The 14885-nt window shown below is 46.0% G+C and overlaps 1 protein-coding gene across 5 annotated transcripts in view; it reads left to right on the top strand.

The window, feature by feature from the left end:
• The window catches only part of WBP1L (WW domain binding protein 1 like), a 58977-nt gene extending 46756 nt beyond the window's left edge, over nucleotides 1-12221 (top strand). For all 5 annotated transcript variants that reach the window (XM_077784675.1, XM_021536328.3, XM_021536325.3 and 2 more), the window contains 2 exons: nucleotides 8317-8478; nucleotides 9879-12221. In XM_077784675.1, coding sequence (XP_077640801.1) covers nucleotides 8317-8478; nucleotides 9879-10618 — 902 coding nt within the window. In that variant the 3' untranslated portion in view covers nucleotides 10619-12221. The remainder of the gene's footprint in view (nucleotides 1-8316; nucleotides 8479-9878) is intronic.
• The last annotated feature ends 2664 nt before the right edge of the window (nucleotides 12222-14885 follow it).

The following is a 14885-nucleotide window of genomic DNA, read 5'->3' on the forward strand; positions in this document are numbered from 1 at the left end:
TTCTTGCTAGTCCTGTTGAATTAAATCCTGGATTTATCTACCACCACAGCTTTGTGGGAAGAAGAAGCAGAGGAGGGTGGCATTTGAAATGGAAAAGAAAACTAGTCAGTCTTTGCTGGATATGTGTTCTGAAACATGATCCTGTTTTGTGGCCACTTGGAATTTTTCCTGTAAAAAGGAACTTTTTCCCTGTTGCGGAATTTGAGGGAAGTTTGTCTTTGAAAATGGCTGATCTCGGCAATTCTAGGCAGCAAGTAAGATTGTGGTAATTTTAAACCAGTCATTGAGGGTAGTGGAATAGGATGTAAAATCAAGGTATTATTTTTTTAAGGGGTGGAGTGGAGGAATGGAGAATATGATATGCCAAGCAGGTGGACAGCCTATGTTTAAAATTAGATAACAGTCCAGTTCAGATTCCCCACCCACCTCTTATTAAAAAAAAAAAAAACAACAAAAAAACCAAAAAAAACCAGTTGCCAAATAATAAAACTATATTCAGATTCATAGATATGGGTCTAATAACTATGTAAGGTCTAATTAGTTCATAAGCTTGGTAGCTGGTAACCTAGTGGGACAAAAGCTGCATTATGTCTTTTTATTTTCTTGGAACTTGATAATAAAAACTAAAATGGAAAAATTTACTTTACTGTTGCATTTCCTTACATAGGAAAAGATGGTTGAGTGGTAGATGAGCTGGGTCAGCATTTTCATTGAACAATTTAATTGGACTCCCCAGAGAACTCATGGTCCCCAAGGGGGAGAATGGCAGCAGCCACTGGATTTTTCTTCCTAGCAATTTTTATTCAGGTCTCTATGATGTGATTGTGATTTGCTGGATTTTTCCAATGTTGGCCTTTTTCCAGGCCTGACAGGTGTCTTATTGCTTAGACATTCCAAAATACCACTTTTCAAAATACAGGAGAGAAGGTAATCGAGGAATGCAGTTCCTGTGTCTTGCAGGCTGAGATGTAAGGCTCAGAGGTTCTGGATTTTCCCAGGTGTAAGAGTATAATGTGGACTGAACATTAAATCCAGGTCTGCTGACATCCATCCTTGTGTCTCTCCTTGTCTTTGGAATCATTTAATGATTCCAGAGGCTCTAAACACAGCAAGCAAAGCTGTAGAAAGTACATTTCATTGTGTGGTTGGAAAAATAGCACACTGTGCTTCAGGAATCATGGAGCATGGAAACGGGCAGCTGCTCACTGCTTGAAAGAAGTTGTAGGATTTAGAAGTTCAAGGGCTTAGTTGGTCTTGGGTCATGTAGGTACTGTACAGTGACCCAGCAAGGGTAAATGAGTGAACATTCATATATTGCTTGTGCCTGTTTTGTTTAGTTTTCTTTTTTAGCAGTGATACTGAGCCCCTCTGTTTCTGAAGAGAAAAGAAAAGAAAAGAAAAGAAAAGAAAAGAAAAGAAAAGAAAAGAAAAGAAAAGAAAAGAAAAGAAAAGAAAAGAAAAGAAAAGAAAAGAAAAGAAAAGAAAAGATAAAGGAAAAAGAAAGGAAAAAATACCTTGACTGTTTAAGTCCTAGTGGAAGGGTTGTACAGGAAAAAATGTTCTGTTTGCAAGCAGCACAGTCAATGTTTTTGCTGATTTTGAACATTCTGCTCGTCTCTGCACGCTTTCCCTTGGAATCGCTAGACAACTCTTTTCCCAAAAAGCATGCTGCCAGAAAATTCTGGCAAGGATCCGGTTAGTTGCTAAAACTAAAGGAACTGCTGTACCACGTACATATTCCAGGAGGTCAGCTTTATAATAGGAATTCATGTCCAAGAGTTTGCTGCAGTCTCCAAAACACTCAGTCAAACAATGCACCAGTCCCATGTTTTCATCCTTGCCCCATGCTCTCTAATCCCACATCCTTTTTCAAAGAAAGATTTTTGCTGCTCTTGCCTTTCACCCAGCCTTCTACGTGGTTGTACTCTCTTCTCTTTCCTAGGTGTCTCAAACTTGCCCTTGGGCTGTTCCTCCTTGGCTCTGCTGCAGCAATAACCCCACCATGACAAAGCCTCACCAACAGTATAGGGCAAACAACAGATGTCACAACCACACAGAAACTCATAATAAGTAGGGTCACTGAGGGAGTTATTTCCTGATTTACTTGGACTTCTTGTAGCCTAATCCAGACAGCCAAATCACCTTAAGTTTGTTTTGGTCTGGCTCAGTAAAATTCTCAGATCCAAGGCAGAAGGCAAGCTGTCTGGCATAGCCTGGCTATGCAGATGCTGACTTCTGCCCTATGTGGCTGCTTCCACCCGTGCTGTGTTAAACAGCCTGGAAAGGCAAGATAACTTCCTAGTGTTGTTTCACCCCTGCTGTACATTCCCCCCAACCCAGCTTGTCCCCAAGTACCTAGATCTGTTGTTCCCAGATGTTCAGGACATGGTCTCAGCTGGGTGTTCCACTCTGGTCTTTGTTAGACTACTGTTCAACATGTATTTTACCAACTTAGATCTCTTGGGAGGGACTGGACTTGCAAATGTGTCATCTGGAGCATGGGAGCAATTGCCCTTGGAAGGCTCCCTCCCTAGGAGAGAGGCATAAAAACAGTGTCTGCAGATTTTATGCCTCACATTGACTCTCATTTCACAATAGGCAAAGGATTTTTCTGAAACTTGTGTTTTTCTATCTTATCTCATTGCAATGGGTGTACCATATACAGTGGGCACTATTCTGAAAATTAGAAACCAGTTGCAGTTAACGTGTGTCTCCTTTTGTTACCAGTTTGAGAGCAAGCGAGCAGGAGTTGGAGATGTCTTTAGCTTTTTTTCTTTTGCCATTGTACTCTACAAATATTCAGTAACTTTTTCCTGCAGTGAGGTCAGGCTGGGACTGCAGTTCAAAATGACTTAAACTAACATAAAACTGTCACTGAAAGTCACAGTCATTCTCTTGCTGCTGCTGCTATGTTTGCCAAACGAGTTTCAACCTGCTCTGGTTCCCTAAAACCAGTTCAAACCACAGTTGTGCACAACTTTATGCCAGCACAAGAAGAGGTGGAGGAAGCAGCAGGAGGTAGGGTTGAGACAGGCAGGAGAGGATCACGTCATTCAGCGGCTTCTTTTATTCCTTCTTAGAATGTTCATGGGCCTATGGCCTGCATCCTTCATCTGGCATTCCTGAGCAGCAGTGTTGGCTCATACAAGCTCGTGCCTGCAGTGGCAGGAGATGATGTGACCCCTCTGCCAAAGGACATGATTAAACCCAAGGCCATCCAGGTTGTGGTACCAAGTAAATTTCTCTTCCCTTTTTTGATTATAGTGTTGGCCCTGTGAAAGACAATTTTTTTCAAGCTATGACTGCCGGTGAGGCCACCATTTGGGACACTTCTTAGTCAATGAAATTGTCCCACTTCTCCTTCTGTTCAAAACTAGCTCTCATAGAGCCAAAGCTATTACCCAGATGCTTGTCAGACAGACACAAAAGCACTTTGCAGTATGTTTTGGCTTGCTTTTAGGGGATTTCCTGCCAACAGAGCCATGGCATTTGCCCAAGTTTACCATGAACTTGAGGGCAAATTTCTCTGTTCATACCCTTGGAACGCTGCAGAAAACATTTTCCATTTTGCACAGGATAAAAGGAGCTTCCCTCAAAGGCATTGCTGATGGCAACATCCCAGGCAGCAAATACAGTACAGCATCAAAGCAACCATTGCTCCCTTCTCTTTCATGAGGAAGGAGTGCTCTGGTTTTTTAATTATTAAACTGGTTTGTTCTTACTTATTTTAAAGTTTGATCAAACCTGTGGTTAGTGTCCTAGAAGGGGTTTTCTTGAAGCTTTAAGCATGTTCTTTCACAGCTGGTAGGAAACATCTCTGGTGTACGGCCGTGTGATGGGGCTCCCTTTCCCAAGAATGCTGTAAATGTATCAGCAGCCTTCTCTTTCTTCAGTACTTCCTCTGGTTGTGAGAGGTGGCTTTCATGGGACCTAATTCCATTCCCAGCTGTTTCTGCAGCTTCCATTCTAACTTCCTGAGCTTCGTGCTCATGTCAGGCTTACAGCTCTGAGCTTACAGATCGGTGCTGATTCTTTTATTAAAGGTTTTGGTGCTTTGGCAGGGAAATCTCTTGGCAATAATCAACTCCTCGGCTGTGTCTGTTTCACCTTTGCTTCCATCACTACCCACCTGTAGGCATCACCAGTGAATTTAACCAAAAATATAGCAGTGTTTCTCAGGACTCAGTTGTTTTTGGGCTGGAGAGTGTTGCAACTTCTGACTCTTCCATAAACCAAGAGCAAGACTGAAATTGCCTTCAAGTCTAATGGCCTCCCGGTGTCTGTTTCGCTCCAGACTGGTACTTTGCTTCTGCTCTGACTGTCCATCAGAAGTTGTATTTCCAAAGTCACTGTTTGTTTTTTATCTGTCATGTTGTCCTAAGATTGCCACCAACTTTTGTTCCCAGTGGTCACTGCCAGGTGGCTGTGGAAAATACTCTCAAATCAGACATTTAATAGCAAATTTGGCTCACAATGTGTCTCCCAACCATTTTTTCTTTCCAGTGAGTATAGCAGTAGCTCAACACAATGCTGGTGAAAAACAGCTTGTATCCATTTGGGAAGAAAAAACATCTGGAAGAGCAAGAGGAAGGCATTTGGCAACATTGAAGGCTTTTGGGGACATTGAACACAACCAGAAGCTCAGTTTTACTTGGCTTTTAGAGGCTTTTTAATGCCAAACTTTAGTTGCCTCAGTACATCTTATCCATTTTCAGCACAAGGCAGAATTGGTACCTGTTTTTGCCCTGGAGGAGGTGTTAGTGTGTGCTGCTGCTGTGCTTGGCCCCTGCGTTTCCTGCTCATTTAGTGTTGTCTTTGGGTGAATTTGCAATTCCCCTCCTGCCAAATGAGCTGCTGGTTGCACGGGCCAGTGGTCTGCTCAGCTTACCTCCCTGCTACTGGTTTGAAGCCAAGCCTCACCAGGTGTACAAATGCACAGCTCAGTCATGAACATCTTCACTGTTCACTCCATACTTTTAGACATAATATTTACAATTGCACTTGGCCTTGGAGCATAGGTTTATTCTGAATAAATGACCATACTATATATTTTCTAGGCTTTTGCAATTTTCTGTTCTGCAGCCAAAACTGCAGCTGTGCCCAAACTCCTGGCAAGGGAGTGTTGTAGAGCCTTTGATGGAGGCCCTGAACTCCCAGCACTGTACTGGACTTGCAACCAGAGATGCACCCAGTCTTCTCCCAGCACTGGCACCTGTGCCCAAGGGACAACCAAGGGAGTGCCTCATGTGCCTCTGCTCCCAAGGGTGTCCCATACTGTTGCTTCTGATGCACTGGGGGCTTTCCAGCCCTGCAGTGCAGATGTGCTGTTGGGTGCTAAGGTGGGGACACAGCCATTAGAGAGGATGCCAGAAGCCAGGCCAGCAAATGACTCTGGTGGGCACATGCTGCTGATCTGTGATCATCCAGGCAAGTCCTCCAGGCTCTGCTGAGTCCTCCATCCAGGCTCATGCTGAGTCAGGGGTTGAGTAATTCCTAGAAGCTCTAGGAAGTGTCAGCAGTTAATGAAACCAGGCAATAATGTGGTATTAGTGGGTTCTTTTTCTGGAAGTTCTCATGAACAGATCTCATCTGCTCATATTTGCGAGCATGCACAGTCCCTTTACAGGAGAATGAAGGTGTTGTTCCTGGCACTGAGGCCAAATCACAATCCACTAAATTATGGTGTGTTTACTTAAATGCCACCTGCGGTTTCAGTAGGATTCAGCATTAATTTATTATCCTAAGCCATTGTATGTTGTTACTGCGTGCTGTTAACAGAATTGCCACACCTCTTCACAGGAGTGGCTGAGCTTACTCTGACCCCTACTCTGAGCTTGTGCATCAGTTTGTGTGCAAAGCACTTTGGGACTTTTTTTTGGAATGGGTAGAGAAGTTTTCTAAAGAAATACTTTTTTAATCTTCTGGATGCAGGCTTGGGTGGGAGCAGTTATTCCCTGCAGAAATATTTGTCTGCTACAGCTGAGATTGCTTAACAGTGGCAGTTCTCCAGGACATCTTAACTAATTAAGTGCTGCTTGCTACCATTGTATCTAGACTCCTTGGGAAAGGACATAATCAAATGTGTTAAAAAGCATCTGTTTTCATAACTGTAGCTAAAATCCCTGGATAGCTGGGCGTAATTTTCCATTGTTATTGAACACATGATCATGGACTGCTCTTTGAAAATAAGGAGTACTTAAAAGATGAACTGCAGGCCTGCCTCAGTGCATGGTGGCATGCTGTGCCAATGACCAGGTTTTGATGAGTGTATTCTTGCTTCCTCAGCAAGCAAGAGCCAAGGGACTTTCTCTTAGTGAGAAATAAAGTGTATTTATTGGTGAGAGTCTTCAAACTGTGAGACAGTTGAAGTATTGCATTTGTGTACCAAGATTTTGGTAGTGATAGAGGCTACAGAAATTGTTGAAAATGTTTGGCTTTGGAGTGAAGGGTGGACTGGATCAATCATTTTTGTTTATATAAAAAGGTTTTTTTTAGAAACAGGAAGGTATTTGGAGGTCAGTGGCCACATTCTCAATTTTAGTTTGGGAAGTGTAAAGAGCATCTTGATTACTTTATCCTTTGCTTCTCTGGAGTGAAGATCACAATCTCTTCTCTGGAGTGAAGATCACAATCTCTTCTCTGGTCAGCATGGTACCAGCATGGTGCTCTGGTCAGCTCAGCAGGCTGGCCAGAGAAACTACCCAGGAACCTTCATTTCCAGCCAAGAAAAAAAAAGGGAGTGGGGGAATATGTAATACCTTAATTTGATAGCAGGTTTTGATAGGTTTGGTGGTAAGGCAGGTTCCAGTTTGATTAGGGAAATAGATTGCACAAGGCAATCTATTTCAGTTTGCTGTGCCAAAATACATGAGGAATTTGGGTTGCAACACAGGGAGGTGAAAGTCCCCACTCAAAATGCTCAGAGGCACGATATGGCACATTCAGTTCCCCTACAAACAGCCCAGTGCAGGTCTCTGAGATGGATGATACGACTGCCCTTTGTCCTGAGCCAGAGCAATACTCCTTTCATTCTTCAAATTCCTAAACTGTTCACTTTTCCCCACCTATCTCGTAGCAGAGAATACATAGCAAACATAGCAGAAGATGCTGAAAACATCAAGGTACTGTAAAGGCATGACTAGAGGTTTTTAGTGGAGAGAGAAGAGCAGTTTGATACCACAGGATAGACTGGCCAAGCTGAAAGTGGGCTGTGGCATTAGGAATCTCCATTTTGATTGCTTGGGAATAATGAAGAGTGGCAGAGGTGTTACAGAAAGAAAAACAGTGTTGTGATCTTTAGCAAGGAGTGGCTGCCAAGCCTTTGTGTTTCTAAAGGAAAAGCTCTTGCAGTATCTTTAGATGCAGAAACTGAGTTTAAAAAAAGCCTGCAGACACTGGGGTAGGTCACGCTGCAGGCTGCAGTTGCAGGAGACAAAAGACTAATCTGGAGTGAATATTCCAGCTTTTTGAAGTGTGTCTCGGAAACATTTTGTAGTGCATGCAAGTGAGAAATTTGTGGAAAGGGAGAGTTATTCCACATGTTGGAGGGTGTGGGTAAAGTTCAGGAAGTGGCCTTTTAAAATTCCCTTTTAAGGAGCAGTGTACATACAGTACAGCAGTGCACAGAAACCAGCCATGACCACAAACAGAGCAGAAGTTAGGTTTCTTGAGGATTCAGAGAGGGAGGCTAGTTTAATTTAATTTTGGATAATTTAAGACATTGAATACTAAAATAAGTTTTAAAAATATTTTGAGACATTTATGAAAAAAGAGCATGTTTTTGTTAAACATAACAATGAAGGATTTGGGCTAGAAATTAAAAAGCAGTGCAAACAAAAGCAAAACATAGTGCTTGGGGTTTTTCTCTTCTTCTGTGGTCAATCTGCAGAGTGTCTTTTGTGTCTTGATTGTTATTTTCAAACCAAAGTGACTGTGGGAGGCCAGCTCAATGCTATTCACAGCTCTGCTCATTTTTGGCTAGAAGAAATGGTAACCAAAGGGTTGGAGCAATGGAGGGGGGAGCCCTGTCTCCGTATTTGGTTCTTCTCTAGAGTTGTACCTATTGAACATGATCCACATTCTACCAAAGTGCGTTCAGAGTTATCCATTTCTGGCAAGGCTGTTGGAGTTGCAGTGTCCCACACAGGCAGGAAGGTCAGTGTGGAAGCCTCCTGACCTAATGCATATTTCTGCCTTCACAGCAGTGCAGGTTCAGGTCCAGGCTTTCAGATGATCTTCTCCATGGGCTTCTTGGGGTTTCCTGCATTTGGATGCAGCTCTCACACAACGGCTAACACTTACTCTCCTCTGCTGCAGGGTTTTGGCTGGTGTGGACCATCATCATCATCCTCAGCTGCTGTTGTGTTTGCCATCACCGCCGCACCAAGCACCGCCTCCAGGCCCAGCAGCGGCAGCACGAGATCAACCTGATCGCTTACCGGGAGGCCCATAACTACTCAGCCCTGCCCTTTTATTTCCGTACGTACCTCACCCTGCTTTGCCTGGAGACCGTGGGGAGCACAGCAGCAGCGAGTTCCCCGTGCTAGGTGGAGAGAGGGGGCAGCAGTTGGGCTCAGCAAGAGGCTGTGGGAGCTTTGCTGCCTAACTGTGGCGTGCAGTGAGGAGATGGTGTTGGATGCATTTGAACCCCCTTGAGTCTGGAGTTGAGCCACACCACCTACAGCACCTTCACACCCACCCCTGAGAGTGTAGTGGTTCCATGAATGTTTTTCTGCAAAGGTTCTTTACGTACCTCATCCAGGACTTTGTGGACGTTCCTCCTTTCCAGTCTGGACTTGCTGCTCGTGGGACTGAGGTGTGGGAAGTGGCTTCACAAAATCTGGTCACACAGACTGGGACAGAGTTTCAGCAGAGACTCTGCTGGCTTTCACCCTGTGCTGTGATTCCCAGGCCATACTGCTGGTGAGCAGCCTTAGGACTTTGTGTGAAGGAGCTGTTACCCACAACTCAGGGAAAGTACAATCACTTTGTGCTCTCCTCGTGTTCTGCTATGCTGTGCTAGAACAGCAAGTCTCCTTCTGACTGGAGGTACCACAGCTGAGTTTCCTCTGACACTGTTGAATTGAATGTATGAACTTGTTTTTCTTGTTAAACTCTGACAGTCACCTCAGAAATCTTCCCCAGCAGCCTTCTCCTCCCCAGCCCCAGGGATATGCAATTGCACATGGAAAATTGCAGAGCTATCCTTAAATGTTTCCACTGTTTAAGTACATTCTGTCTATACAGACTATTTTGTTGCCTCTTTAGAAATAAACAACATTTTTCATGGGTTTGAAAGGCTGTAAGTACAATAAGCCAAACTCTTTTGCCAGTACTGTCAATTTATTCTGACTGCACCAGAAGAATTGAATCCAGCATTAAAACAGCAACCAAAAGCCAGGATCTTCAAGTTCCTTGTAACTACCCTTGTCTTTTTATATCTGCACAATGCTTTGTGAGATGAAATCTTTGCTTTTGAAGTGGAAATTCAGCTGAGGAGGCAGTGTTGGAAAGGCCTGGGGAGTTGTTCCCTCCAGCCAACACAGGCCATCCCCCAGAGTGGTTAATGGGGCTCTATTGGGGTACGCAGTCCAGGGAGGGTTGCCTGGTAAATATAGAGAGAGCCAGGAGATCAGTCTGCTGTTCCCAATTGACCATCTCCTCCTGTAATGGTGCACTCCTCTGCCGTGTTTGCTGCTTCTCTAAAACATGACACGCCTCACCTGGGACAAGTTCTGGCACCCCTTTGTAGAGCCCGTTGTGCTGTTCAGCAGGAAGGTGCTGGTAGGTGACAAATGCCATACTGACTTGTATTAGTGACTCGTTTCCTGAGATAAACTGCTCCTGAAATAACTTCTTCTCCTTGCCTCCACTTCTAGGGTTTTTGCCAAACTATTTGCTACCTCCCTATGAGGAAGTGGTGAACCGACCGCCGACCCCCCCGCCCCCGTACAGTGCCTTACATCAGCAGTGTGTCCCAGCAGGCAGCAGTAGCACAATCCCAGACACGCCCAGGACCCTGCAGCCAGCACAGAGCAGCTCTGCAGCACCCAGCAGCAATAACAGCAGTACTGACAGCACCGGGGCGCCCGGCCGCGGGGACCCCGAGCCCTCCGCCACCGTGCTGGGCGAGAGAGCCGTCGCCAAAATGCAAAGCGTCGAGCCCGGCAGTACCAGCACAGGAGCCGAGTTGGTGGAGAGGGCTGCTCCTGATAAGGATACAGAGTGCAAGGAAGAACTGCTGAAAGGTTACAGCTCTGAGAGCTTAGAGCAGAGCAGCGCCATTCCCGACGCCAAGGACAAGACCCCGGGCAGGCAGCGCCGCTTCACCGGCGACTCAGGCATAGAAGTCTGTGTGTGCAACCGGGGCCATCACGACGACGACCTCAAGGAGTTTGACGGGCTCATCGATGACGCTCTGGACGGGCCCCTGGACTTCTGTGACAGCTGCAGCGGCCGTCCCCACGGGGACGAGGAGGAAGGGCTTTTCAGTGCCACGGAGGAGCAGCACCGCGAACACAGCCACCACCACCTGCCCCGGCAGCCGGTGTGTGTACTCTTGAACACAATAAATGAGCAGGACTCTCCAAACTCTTGTACCAATAACTCCCCCAGTTAAGGTGGCAGAGTGGAAGGGAGAATCGGGGGAAAAAAAACAAATAAAAATGGAATAAGAGGATTAAAACTTTAACAGGAGGAAAAGGTGATACAACCTTCTTTTTTTTTGTTTATTTTTCTTTCTCCCCTCCAATATAATATGGGGACTAGACCTCAAAGGCCCAGCTTGTGGGGGATGGGTCACTGGGTTTTGTTAATTGTATCTGCCCTGCTCCATAGAGCAGGGACTGATGTTTCTCAATGAGACCTTCTAAAGAATGGAATTTTTCCAACGGTGATTTTGGTGATGGTTATTACGAGTTTGTTGGTTTTAGTTTTCCGAAACACTGCTTTATCTTGCAATCAGTAAAACTCAGCAAATCTCACCCTGGGAGGATACCAGATCACCATAAGGCTTCAACCTCCAGGTGTCTTCCCAGAAGCAAGCAGCTTCTGACAGTGCCGGCAGTCAATAGCCCAAGAGTTCTGGTTTGATATAGTGCTCTTGAGGCATTGGGGATTTCTTTTCATCTTTTTTCTTTCTTTCTTTCTTTTTTTTTTTTTTTCCTTTCCTCATGTTAAGTTTCCCTGAAGCTGGTGAATGCCCAAACACATCAGCCATCAGCCCTATGACCTCTGGTGCTTCAGTGTTTAAAACAGCAGGTAGAAAGTTTCCCACTTGAAGCTGGTGACTGAAGGACCAGTTTCTTCTAGGAGTGTTAGTCTACCTTAGGCAGTTTGAAAAGAAAGGGTTTGCAGAAATTTGCCTTTATGTGTCATTTTTAAACGCAAATGTGTTCCTTCAATGCCTCCAAGAGCACAGTTAGCAGTAGAATCCGGGCAGCTGGGCTGCCTTCCAAGTACTGTGGTCTCCGAATGACCTTTTCCCGGTGTGCTGCAAAAGGGCTTGGCTTTATTTTTGTCCTTTTTTTGCACCCCGATAGCAGCACACTGGAGTTCAGATGACAAAAGAACAGGGCTCTCCTTGGCCAGCGTGCCTTCAAGCTTTAGAGATGCATGTTGAACAAATGGAGACGAGAGCTCCGTCCATTGCGAAAGGGATGATTTACCTTGTTAGATGTGGAAGACCTGTGCAGTATTTTTTTTTTATCCAAAAGTTTGGTGCGATTCTAATGATGACCACTTAAAGAAATGAATGTCTGTTTTCTTTCTTTTCATTTTTTTTTTATGGTGGCAACTGGCTACTGTATAATGTCTGTGAGTGTGTGTGTGTGTGACTGCAATCCATGCATGCGAGTCCTACTGGTAATATGAAAACCTGCTGTAAGACTGCAAGAAAATTTACTGTAGCTTTGCTTTAATAAACAGTAGAGATTTTTGTTAGTAACAATCTGAAGGAAGAAAAAAAGCAAAAAAAAAAGGAAGAACTGAAACTAACATTCCCTAGAGTGCTCATGTGGAAGAGAGCACAGTTCAGACTATGTAACTTGTTCTCGGGATTTCTCCCCGTCCCTTTTATAATTATGGTCATCCAGATCATTACTGTTATGGGGAAAAAAACATTGAAACCTGAACTTGGACATACTCAGTTCTGATTGATTGAAAACCAAAATCAGTTTTAACTAAGGTGGAAACCAAAATATAATGCCTTTTCTGATAACTTGTCCATGTGTATGTGTATCATTTTGTGAGCTAAGAACAAGATCTGTCTTTAGTTTGTGGATTTGTTACTCTACCTGGAGGTGTGTTGGCACTGGCTGGCTGCAGTGAAAGGGAGGTGGTGCTTATGCCGGCATTTTACCTGCACATTTGATGAGAGCACTCTTACCTTACAGGGTTTGGAAGAATCTCACTCCTTTGCCCATCAAAACCTTTCTCTTTCCTCAGAACAGCTGATAAGGACAGCTCTTCAGTTTGGTTCTTAGGGTACTCTTAAAAATGAAGGACTTCAGTTTGGATTCAAGAGACCTCATTCCTGGATGTCTGGAGCCTGGAGACCTGGATGAGTGGTAACAGAGAGGCTGTGCGTGTCCCAGAGCCTGGCTGCGTGGGGGCTGGTCACTTCAGTTGTGAACACTGACCGTATGTATCTTTTGAGAAGATAGTTAAAAATCCCCAGTGCCACCCCCAGGGATTCTGTACGTATTGGCACCTGGTTTTGTTCCTCACACCACAGAGGAGGCTAAAAAATTCTATCAGTCTTTAAGGAATGGGGTTTACTGCCCTAAGTCTTGGGGATGGTCCTGTGCCAGTGGGGGACCCTTTGCCAACATTTATGTTGCATAAGGAATGTCCATATTTGCTTTCCAGCCATCCTACTAACGGCAGGCAAATCCTCTGGATGTGGAGGTAAGTACCAATAAGCCAAGCTGTTGTTTCTAATTTTAAAATGTCAGGAAGAAGCAGTGATGTGCCTCTTCTAACTCCTGGAGGTTTTGGGGGTGTTTTGAGACCATAAAGAAATAAATAGGGCACAAACCACATCTCTTCAGCTCACAAGTGCCTGATAGCTTTCAGTGCTTTAGGATTTTAGACCTGCAGCCTAGGGGCAGCTGGTATGGGGAGAAGGAGTGGTGCAGGGCAGGATATGGGGCATGTGAGCTCCTTGGATATACCCTGACTGGTGCCTCTTCAGGCAGGCAGAGGACTCCCAAATCTTCAAGTTTGGAACTTTAGAAAGGTGCTTGACCCTCAACTGTATCCCTGTGTAGGAAGCCAACGTGGCCTGAAGAGAGCTCTTCTCTAGATGCACACTGGAAAATGCTGGAGGTGTGAGGGCATGGGCAGATGTGCATCTCCAGCAGTGGAGTACCAAATCCCATCCATTCCCAGCTATAAGGGGCTTTTTATTGGGAGTCATGAATACGTCGTTTCCAAACTGAGTGGCAATAATGCTTCAGGTTTTACAGCAAATTAGCGTCAATCTAGTGCTTGGTGTTCTGCTTACAATGTGCTCTAGGTGTGGCTGCCAATACTCCTTGAAGTCTGTTGTTGCTGGAGTCCGCGGCAGTGTGGAGCTGCTTACACTGAATGTTTTTGGCCACTGAATTGGCTCCAAGGGCAAGGACCCAGCAGGTGTCCTGGTAGGCTGGGGTTGTATTGCCAGGGGACAGGTGAAGAGCACAGTGTGGTTACTCAGCAAGTGTCCCCTGGGTACAGTGGGGGCTCCTGGGATTGGTGGGTACTGCAGCATCTCCTTGGTGTTCCCAAGGGACTTTCCAGCTCTGCGATGATGCACACTCATCATCTGGGAGCACTGGTGTGATCTTCCTGCCATATATCATTGCATGTTTGTACAACCCTGTGGATGGGTGTTGGCTGAAGATGGAGGAGGAGGGAATTGGAATTGTGTCTTGATGCTTGCTGGCAACCTGCTCTCAGAGCTTTCCCTGCCTAACTGGAGGCTAAGAAAAGCCGAGGTGCTGTTAAGCCTGTGTGTTATGCAGTCATCAAAAGCTGCCTGGAGCAGGAAGCCTGGAGAGAAGCAGAATGAGTGGCTCCACTGCCAGCATGAGGTTGCTTTGCCGAGCAATGGGAGATGTGGGCTCCCTGGACACCCCTCACCACTTGGGGATGTGAGTCAGTGGTTCTGAGTTCCAGCTCTGCACTGCCAGGGCTCCCCATCTATGCCTCCTCTGGTTCTCTGCATGCCCTGGCTGGGCTCATCCCAGCCTGACCTGCTCCTGGCAGAGTTTGGCAGGGAACTGGGGCACAGCCCAGCTCCGGTGAATAAACTTTGCTGTCCTGAATGAGGCTGCTGCTTCCTGGCCCCCCATCACCACCTGTACAACACATCCCAGGGAGGCTTTTGCCACTGTTTTTTTTAGTTTATATAGGAAAAGCCAGGCTGGGAGGGGGAGCAGACAGGCAGCCCCTGGATCAGGCAAGCCCCACAGCATCTCACAGTGGGCAGCCTGGGAAGGCCAGGATGAGTAGCCTCTTCGTCAGAGCTGGTTCCCCCCATCCTTGCAGCACAGATCTGTGTTTATCAGATGGGACGGGTGCCCGCTGCGGGGACGGTGGTGCAAGCACTGCAGTCTCTGTGCTGGGGGGGTGACAGGCTGCCGGCTTCTTTTCTCGATTTGTTTTCGACCGGCAAACAGCTGTGTCCTGAGGTCTGTGCTTACTCAGCTCTCCTGGCCCCACGCCCGGTGCAGAGCCCGCAGGTATTCCAAGCGTCTCTGCTCCTCCTGGGCTGGCCGTCGCTCTCCGGCACAGTCCAGGCTCAGCCGGTGCCTGGTGCAAAGACAGGCCTCTCAAATTTGGAGGGCTTCTGAGCTGAGCCCTGTGGCGCAGCTGGGTCAGCCAAGTGTTGTGGGGGTGGCTTT

The sequence above is a fragment of the Lonchura striata genome, chromosome 7 (assembly GCF_046129695.1).
Source record: "Lonchura striata isolate bLonStr1 chromosome 7, bLonStr1.mat, whole genome shotgun sequence".
In the NCBI taxonomy this organism is placed as follows: Eukaryota; Metazoa; Chordata; class Aves; order Passeriformes; family Estrildidae; genus Lonchura; species Lonchura striata.